The sequence below is a fragment of the Cucumis melo genome, chromosome 10 (genome assembly GCF_025177605.1).
Source record: "Cucumis melo cultivar AY chromosome 10, USDA_Cmelo_AY_1.0, whole genome shotgun sequence".
NCBI classification, from domain to species: Eukaryota; Viridiplantae; Streptophyta; class Magnoliopsida; order Cucurbitales; family Cucurbitaceae; genus Cucumis; species Cucumis melo.
In genome coordinates, this window is record NC_066866.1 from 3,713,016 (window position 1) to 3,723,453 (window position 10,438).

The 10,438-nt window shown below is 30.9% G+C and overlaps 1 protein-coding gene across 1 annotated transcript; it reads right to left on the minus strand.

Annotated features, from left to right (window-relative positions):
- Window positions 1-66: 66 nt before the first annotated feature.
- On the minus strand, window positions 67-5,040 carry LOC103488971 (inorganic phosphate transporter 2-1, chloroplastic). Its single transcript, XM_008447942.3, has 3 exons — window positions 4,096-5,040; window positions 1,231-1,422; window positions 67-1,127 (listed from the first exon to the last, which is right to left on the minus strand). Exons 1-3 carry the CDS (start codon window positions 4,831-4,833, stop codon window positions 303-305), a joined length of 1,755 nt encoding a protein of 584 aa, XP_008446164.1. The 5' UTR covers window positions 4,834-5,040; the 3' UTR covers window positions 67-302.
- Window positions 5,041-10,438: the final 5,398 nt, after the last annotated feature.

A 10,438-nucleotide genomic window follows, 5' to 3' on the forward strand; every position in this document is an offset into this window, starting at 1 on the left:
TACAAAAAGTACTATAAATGTGAGTAGGCTATTTGGTATATTGAAAGAATGATTGCACTGCCAGAATAACACAAAATTCATCTCTTAGTTCAATTTACTGAAGTACATAAATCTTCAGCAAGAATCCAAATATCTAAAAGGAAAAAAAAAAAGGGCTGAAAACAAGCAACACACCAGTTACTCGCTTTCATGATGATTTATAAACAGTGATTTCCATTTGGAAAAAGGAAGAGGATATGTTGAATGAACCAAGTAAACAAATTGTTCCAAGAGACATATCTGAATTTGTCCATATACATGCCTCATAAAATATATGACATAAGCTTGGTCAAGATCCATGTATAGAAAACTGAAAGGAAAGCACCAACAGGAATTGTCACAGCCCAAGATAGAACTATCTCTCTTACAGTTTCTGCTCTAACACTGTTGAGTCCTCTTGCAAAGCCTACACCCATGACTGCACCAACCAATGTATGAGTTGCTGAGATTGGCAAACCCAGTTTTGATGCAATTAGAACCACAGAAGCAGCAGCAAATTCTGCTGCAAATCCTCTTGTTGGTGTGAGTTCTGTAATCTTCTTCCCTATGGTTGCTATCACTCTGTAGCCCCATATCATCAACCCGGCTACGATTCCAAATCCTCCCCAAGCAAGAACATCAATTGGAATGACAATCTCCGCCCCACCAACGCTGCCATGAAGTATGGATAATGCAGCTGCCAGCGGACCAATTGCATTGGATACATCATTTCCACCATGGGCAAATGACATGAAGCAAGCAGAAAGGACCTGCATATATCCAAATACCCCATAAACTATCTCCAACTGAGTTCCCTTTGGACCTGCAATATCATCAAGGAACCCAATATTTTTACTCTCAATCGTACTTTCATCGGTCCTTTTCGATGACGAAGCAGCTTTGTTGAGTAGATGGCCAAGTTGTCCCTGAATTAATTTGTAGACGAGGAATGCTCCTACTGTTCCACAAGCAACGGCCTGCGCTGTAGCCCATTTAAGATTCTTACTTAATGGGAATGATACATACGATATTCCGGTTACGCCAAGGAATACGAGTATTGGTGCAGCTGCAGCAGCTGCCTGTCCTGGATTTTTTGCACTGTACACAAACTGAAAAGGACTTACAATTAGTTGTGCTTTTTAGGATTTGAGTTTTCAATAATGCTTGTAGTTTATCTAATGTAAAACCAAGGCAAGAAGTTTGGAAACATACTCTACGAATGCACTTGTAGACAAGGAATGAGACCAAAGCTCCAATTAATGGAGAAATCACCCATGAAGAAGCAACTCTTGCCAATGAGCCCCAAAAGACAGCACCAGCTCCTCCATAGACAAGGCCAAATCCAACCATTGATCCCACTATACAATGTGTCGTCGAGACAGGCCATCCGTAATACGATGCAATCTTGACAACAACAATGAAGATGAATTGAGTAAAGTTAGAAAATTTTTGGTTAATCTTATTGTTCTCCTTTAGAATACCAACTCTCTTCTCTCCTTAAGATAAAAAATTAAGGGTGTTAAGTAAGGGATCATAAAGCTCTCGAAGGGAAACTACAGGGGAGATCTTTATATTCACAATTGAATTTAATTTTCAAATATGCAGTGTTGATATGATGTCAATTGCCTCTATTTTTATTGAAGAAACAATTCAAGAACTATTGGCAAACAATGTCTGAACGAAAATAAATTACAGAGCTATAATATTATAATTTCTTTTACCTAATATTAATGTGTATTGACATCCAGTCAATTAATTTCTACATTCAAAAGTGCTTTTAAAGAAACTAATTTTAAAAGTCCCTTTCTAGAAAAACACTTCTTCTTTAACGTATAGAATTTTCAAAATTGTAGGATGTGCTAAATTATTTTTCAATACCACAGAATCATAATCACTTTTAAAGTGGCACTTTTTGTTTTTTTTCCCTTCTTTCAATAAACTTGGATGAAGGATCTAAATCATTTTGGTTTTTTTTTTTATTTTATTTTTTACGTAGGTCTATTTCTTTTTATATTTTTAAATTCTGGTAGAATGTAAATAACAAAGGAAGAAAGGAAAAAAATTAAAAGTAAAAATAGTATTGTTTTTTAAAATAAAATATAACTGAAATATTGGATTCTTATTATAAAACCTATTAAAGTGCTTATTTCAATAGTGGCAGTATTTTGTTATAATATTAAAAAGAAATGTGAGAATTGTTCATGACTAGTTTAAAGTACTTCTTAAATGATTATCAAAATGGTTTGAGAGAGCCCAAAAACATATATAAAAGAGAATTTGCAATCTTAATCAGTGGAATTACTAAGCTAATTTTCTTCCCAAGATGTTTATATGATAAGTATTTAAAATAATCTTTTGAAAATCTATACTAAACATACCTTAAAATTCATTGATTCAATTCTTAGTTAACAACTTAACATTGAAAGAAATGTTTTATAGACTTAATTCAACTAAGATTTAGTATGGGTTAGCAACTCCAACGTTTGACCTTTCTATTTGTATTAAATTCTAAAAAGTAAAAAACTATCGAATTACACCCCTAAACATCAAAGGTTATATCAATTTGAACTATAAACTTGCATAAAAGTGTGCATTAACACTTCCTTTTAAACCAAGTTTAAAAAATATGGTATGAGACATATAATTGTATCAAATTAAAATTCTAAATCTTTACAAATGAATCAATTTAAATCTTTAATAAGATTACATCTAAAAATTTCATGCATTAAATGTTGAATTCATTTTATTAAATAAGACATTAGAATTAATTCAGGAAAAATTTTCGAATAAAACTTTGATCGAACGTCCAAACTAATTCACTTAAACTTTAAAAGACGTTTGAAGCAAGGAATTGGTTATTACAATCTTGAGTTATTATAGTTGGATTATAGTAGTTTGTGTTTGGGGTATAAAATATTTCTGTTTGGGTTATAATAGTATGCGTGTAAGAATAACCCAACAATCCGAATAACTCGAACTATCCAACCCATATTATGAGGGTTGGGTTTGGTTATTTTAAAATTTGGGTTGGGTTGGATTTTTTTTCCATGTTGATTGGATCTCGGGTCGAGGTTTGAAAAATTCGGTTCAACCGAACCCAACCCGAATTAATGATATTCTATATATTTATATCAAGTTTTATAGTATGATGATTGGAATGTTTTTGGATTTTAGAAGTTAGATTCATATTTGACTCTCCTAAGTAATTTTAGATGTTTTAGAACTTTGTTTAGTATTATTGTATTAATATTGAACTTAATGGATGTTTTTGGATGTGTGAATTTATAGATATGATGTATAATTATTTTGAAATTTAACAAATATTAAGAACGGAAAAAAATTATACAACCCGATAACCCAACCCAACTCAACCTATATTTTTAGAGGTTGGGTTGGGTTGGGAATGTTTCTCGGGTCATTTAGATTGCCAATCCAACCAACCCGAAATTCGGATTGGTCCCTAAATTAACCCTCAACTAAACTCATTTATCCCCCTAATAGCATGTGTTTGAGATGCAAACTCTTTTAACTAGAGAAGTAAATTGTAATCACTTAAGCAAAAAATAAAAAATAACAATGATTGTAAAATAGTAAAAACTATAACAAATAGTAAATATTCTAGTAAATGGAAGGTTTTAAAATAATATTTACTATAATTAATCGAGAAGTATAAATTATTAATGTAGTAATAGGTTGTTACTATAATATTGGATAATAGATGTCGTAGACACCCCGAAAGGTTTAATTGATAAAACTATAGAGGAAGTAACATTCTATAAAAATATTATTATATAAAGGTTAGACTACGTAATGTTTACACATAATGTCCTAGACTACATAACTCTCCCATTATGTTTACACAAACGGACCATAACATAGACTTTAAATAGATAAAATTCAAAGTTGAAAACCTTTAAAACAAAAGTTTAGGAAAGTAAGTTGATATTTCTTAGAAAAGTCTTTTATTAGCTAGTTATAGGCTATGGACAATCAGATTTCATTCTCATCTCCCAAAGCTTAGTAGAATTAATTTGAGTAAAATAGAAGAGAAAGAAGCTACTAAAAATTAGCTAGTACCTGCAGCCAAGAACCAGCAGCAGCCAAAGAAGAAAGCAATCCAGCAAAATGCAGCATATCCTTTCCTTGAAACACACCCGCAACAATAATCCCATTTTGCATTGTGCTAGTCACGTGAGTTCCCATAAGCAAGGCCCCCGAGAATTCCAAAACCGCCGCCATAACCACCGCCTGCCGGAGTGTCAAAGCACCGGACCCAACGGAAGTCCCCATAGCATTAGCCACATCATTGGCTCCAATATTCCAAGCCATATAAAACCCAAACAACAAAGTCACATACGACAGAATCTTCGTCTTCAAATCCAATCCCAACCCTAAAGATTTCATAAAAAGTGGAAAACTAAGAGCTGAAATTGCTATACATGTAATAATCGCAGTGACTGTTCTTGAAGAAATATGAAAAGCCTGAGCCATTCCTGGTAATTCCTCTGCTTCAACAGCTTTCTCTTGCTCATTGTGGTTTTGACTAAACTGAATGATTTCTTGTTTTCCCTCTCCACCTGCTTCAGCAAAAGATGAAATTCCAGCAAAAGGGTAGTGTTTGAATTTTGAGATAGATGAGAATTGGTGATGAGGCTTGTAAGATAGGTGAGGATTTGTATTGAGGAATTTATTTTGGAGGGTGAAGAAATTATTAAATAATGGACGATGTTTGAGAATTGAAGAATGGGGATATGAAGAAGATTCAGATTTGGTAATGTTTCTTGAAGTTGAAAAGAGGCAATGAGCGAGAGACATGGTGTGTGATTATTGGAAGAAGAGGAATTTGATTGAGAAGTGCTTTTTGGAGGAAGGAGATAGTTGGGATTACAGAGACTTAAGGGAAGAATTATCCAGATGGAATCTTGAACATGGATTTTAGTGGAGGAGAAATGAAAATAAGAAAAAATAGGGTCCCATTCTGAATTTAGAGCTTCATTGTGCATCTTTGATCTTATATTTCAAAAAAAAAAAAATTGACATTTGTGTTTTGGTTGTTGAGTGATGTCTGTTGAGTACTTTCAACCATTTGAAATGAGTGGTTCTTGTTACTTTTGTTTTTCTGCTATTTCTTCTTGAGATTTTTGCTCCACGTAGATATTCAAACCTCGAGCGTCAAGAGAAATTATTTTAGATGACTTTTATATATATATTTTTTTTTTTGGATAAAGTTATAAATATTTCTCTTTTCTATCAAGTAGCATATGCATATTCTGACTGGATGCACCTCTATCCTACACTCTTCTTGGATAAGATGGTAAAAATAAGAATATTTCAAGTATTAGATATATATTTGTCACATGACCAATTTTAATTTGATAATTGGCTGTAAAATTGAGTCCAGTTGTGACGTCACTTTAACTTAACTAATAACTGTATCCTTTCGGAAATAAGAGGTCTCGGGTTTAAACTCCTATCCCCAATTTTTATTTAAAAGACCAATACTTGTAAAATACATCATTAATTTCTGACGATCGGTGTTTGTCAATTTGTATATGTTTCTCGTCGCTGATTGTAGCTTGAGTTTGATGAAAGAAATTGAGTTTTTTTTAGTTGTTTATATATATAGATCGAGTAAATTCAATGTATATTCCATAGTTATTATATGGAGAAATAGAGCAATATATGTTTTCTATTGGTCGCATTCAACTATAAATTACAATTTCTCGAGAGAAAAAATTAAAATTAATTAGATAGGTTAATGTAAGTGGTTGTTGCAAATATAACAATCAAATAAAAAGTATTATCGGATATAATACACTACAAAAAAAACATATATAGAAAGTTTTGACCCAACTCTATGAGTTTACCAATAATAAATCAAATTACTTGTAGAAGTTTATCATTAATGATAGACCATAGTGTATGTAGAACTCTTATCAATGATAACATGATTGGTATGTATCATTGATATACTTTATTGCATTGACCATTTTTTTTAAATATTGGTATACACTTAATTATTAGAAGTTTTTTCAAAAGTAGAAAAACCAAAAAAATTATGTAGACTCCATGAAAAAACAGTGAGATAAACAATTAAACCTTCTATTAATACTAAAGCTAATAACAGTTGTAATAGCTAGAGGGACAGCAGAAAAGAATAACACAAGAAACTTTGGTAATCCAGTTCGGTCAATGTTGCCTACGTCTGGGGAGCTGCACACAGTCCTGATGAGTAATTTTATTAAGATTCACTTTAGTCAATATACATCAATACAGCATTTGTACTCTGTTCAACTATTTGACTATATATCATGTGTCTCGGCTTCAGACTTCGGGCTCCCCCTGAATAATGCATGAGTAACTCTCTTTAATGATGTCTGACTTCAGGCTCCCATGAATGCATGAGTAAATGTCTTCAACGATATCTTCATATACTGCTAAAGATTACTGTGATCACGCAAACCACTGTCTCGTCCTTTTCATTACTCATCAACAATATCAACATGCTGATCTTATAGACATAAGATCATACTGTCTTTTCGTTCCTGCAGCTTCTGCAATCAATTTTTCGTTAACCTTCAACCATGAATAATCTTTTTAATATTTTTTTTCACGTGAACCCCATATTCGAAAGTCCTATTTATACATATAAGATTTATATGTATAAATCTTATTTCTTCAAACATAATTAGCAAGATTCCTAAAATAAGAAGGATCTTTTATCCTTTAATTATCTTATGTTTTAAAAGAATAATCTCATAATATCTTTTAGACAAAATCTTCAACACTCCATAAAAAAAACTTTAAAATACACAAATTTATTATACTTAAATATAAATATTTTGTTAATTTTTGTATCTTTAACAATTACCTTTTTAAGAATAATAAATAAGTATATAACCAAATTCTTATAAAATTGCAGATATAAAATGTTGATTTATATGTTAATATTTTGGATCTAACGGCTACATTTCTATCTTCGATCAAATGTAACAAGAAAAATCAACTGGGCTTTGGGCTTTCAAGTAGGAGTTGGACAGACATCAACTTTGAAGCCCAGTCCAATATGTAATGGGCTTATACTTTGAGATGGCCCATGCTCGGTGATTTCCTTGCGCCAATTCAGTGGTCAAGGCCTATGACCTTTCACAATTTTCCTCGAGGAAGAAATGGAACGGCGATTAGAATTTCAATTTGACAACTCGTTTATTTTGATCAAAGCTCAATATTCCGTAGGCAATAGTGAAAAACAACTAAAGAGTCATTGAAATGACCATAGTTGAATTGATGTAAATTACCCAACGTTAAATTTAATCTCTCCTCATATAGTAAAAAAATAAAAACAAAACTAAAAGAATATAATAAGAGCTTGAATGTAATAAAGCTCGCTGAGAATCAAAGGGACATTAGAATGTGTGAAGATGTAAGGACAAACAAAAATTGGATGGTGAAGCATGAAAATGGCAGAGAAGAAAATTACAGTTATGGGAAAGAATGCATATCACACTATAATTCATGCCAAAGCATTCAATCAATCCAAACACGAGTTAGAGATTACATTTCATTCCACTGCTAATATCCTAATAAGATATTATCCAAACAAGAGTATCGAAGTCAAAAATCAATAAATGCGCCAATATTATTTGAATAAATAAAAGACATAAACTAAGAAAAGAAATCTGATAGAGGTGAAATAAACTGTAAATAAAAAACCAAGTAGGTTTTTTTTTTTGTTTTGTTTTTTTGCTTTCTTCTTATAATATGTTTGAATTAATAAAAACATGAAGAATACTTTGTGTACGTATCATGTCTATATCTTTGTTGATTCTGTCTGGTATTAACGTCATAAATTTTCTTGTTAGATAAAACAATCTAAAATTCAAAATTCAAAAATTAAAACTTCAATGAAATATAGTTGTTTTTCAAATTTGAATATTTTAGCTTGGAATGGCTAAATAAAACATAAAATTTAGTTAGAATGACAAGCCTATAAATAATGATATAGATGGAAGTCGAACTAGAAAACAAAAAAATCTTCGCTTAGAGGATTTCCACAAGGTGGGGCGTGGTGAGATGGATTTCCCATGTGCACACACACAATCATGACAAGGACAAGGGCAAACTATAAACCTCTCCCCGTCCCATTCAGCCAACAGAAAAAATACTCTCTCCTCCCATCTTCATTCTCCATTTAATTGAGGATTCTCCACCTCATTCGAGGCTTTCGACCCCCATATTTTATATGGATTTCCCTACTACCTCATCCTAAAAATTTTTTATATAGTTTTCAACAACTCTTGTAAAAGAAATATACGTTTGTCATTATTTTTTGGTATTTCTCATAGTTTCCATCTCGTTTGGGAGCCCAACCCACAAGCTAAATAGACAACTTTGTCGTTTCTCTATTTCAAAAAAAGGTTGGTTGCATAGGTGACAAAAAAGTCAAAATTAATAACATAATGATAAAAGAATTGCAATATATAACAATGGTAAAAGATAAAATAAATAAGAAAAGAGTCCAAAATTAGCCCTATCATTTCGAGCAATTCTTCCTGATTTTTCCAAATTGAAATCTACCAACGACAACAACTACCAATAAATTGCTTTCAATTTAATAAATGTGCAATCGATTGATATTATTGATATTATTGATAGCTGCTATCTGTAATAAAAATGAACCCACGAAAATGAGCACTTGTTCGTGTATATTTCTAAATATTTTAAAGTTATACTATCTTTTCATATTTCTTTCCTTGATTATACTATTTACTACGATTTTCACAAAATAAATTTGAAAAGTGGCCGAATTTGAAGCCCAGCTCCTTCAAAAGCCCAATCCTATGAAAGCCCACCTCAACTATCTTAGGGCCTTCTATCTCGTGACCATCATTTTCATTTAAATTTAATTTACGTCAAGATTTAAAAATTAATAAAATTTGAACATATATATATATATATATAAATATATGTAATATATTCAAATAATTAATAAACAAAAAGAAAACTGCTAATTATTATTATTACATAAGCATCATCAACTTTTAAAAGCATAATAAATAAATAAATAAATTTTAATGTAATACTTTTTCCCCTAAAAAAATAATGAAAGAAAATCAACGCGTAATCAACACCCCTTTCCTATTATTCAGCATCTTATTCAATGTCCTCCTAAGAACAATTTTGATATAGCCGGTTACGGTGGAGGCTCCATCTGGCCCGCCACTTAAACAAACAACACCACATGAGCCACATGAGCTGGCCCTATTATTCAGGTGGGTCCAGTAGAGGATAACCAATAAGAATTTGCCACGTAATAACAACGTACTAAGGTTCAAAACAAAAACAAAGTCGGGCCTTCCCGTGAACTAGGACTTGGAGACCATGTGTTGTGTAAGTAAGTGTATTTGATCGAAATTGATGAAGAATCAAATTTTAGAGTTCGGTTCCTCGAAAAAATTAAATTAAAGGGTTCGGTCGCACTTTATTCATCACTAGACCATGAATTATTGCGAAGAATCATTCATGATTGATGAACTTGATTATTTAATTGAGAGATTCGATTCTTTTTTATTTTTCTTTCTTTTTCTTTTTTAGCTATTTTTCAGTAATAAAGATTTGACATATGAATCCTATAGTTTTTTAATATTATTAAGTCGTTTAGTTTTTTTTTTTTTACATCTTTATATTAAATTTCTTTTTTCTTAAATTTAAAATTCAATTATGTCTATAAATGCATGTGTTCTATGTATTTTTTTTTCAAATTCACTTTCACGTTCGTTTTTCAAAATTGGGTTTTATTTTCGTCAAGTTATTTTATAATCAGAATTAGTGTAATTAGAATGAGATTTTGTTGATAGATAAATCGTAACAAGTTTGAGTCATTGTCACTATATTATACTATTACCATTATCTTTATTGTTGTTGTTTAACGATTAATTTATCATTTTTATATTATTATTGTAACAATAGTAAGAGTTATAATAACAATAACGATAAAGCAATGGACCCTATGTAATTTTCAATTAAAATTAGATTGAGTGTCATCTATTGCTCGTTACAGTTATGAAATGCTGGTAAACAAAAATAAAAATAATATGTTTGACCCATATTGTCTTTCACCTTGGTAACAAATGCCCTAAGTTATTTTTGTCAATTTTATATTATTGTACTTTTAAATGTTTATTTTATTATTTTAAAACTCCATTCTCATTTTTAGGATTGATGGTCAAGATTTTAAGTATAGTTTTCTTTTTTTAAAACGAAAAGTATTCGAAGAATAGTTTTAATTTTATTTTTATTAAAAGAATATTTTTAATTTAATTTGATTCATTCCTTTATTATGCCAAAAGACAATAATGGAATAACCCAAGAATAAACTATCTTTATTAGTTGAAGGTTTGAAATTTAAAAATTATAAATA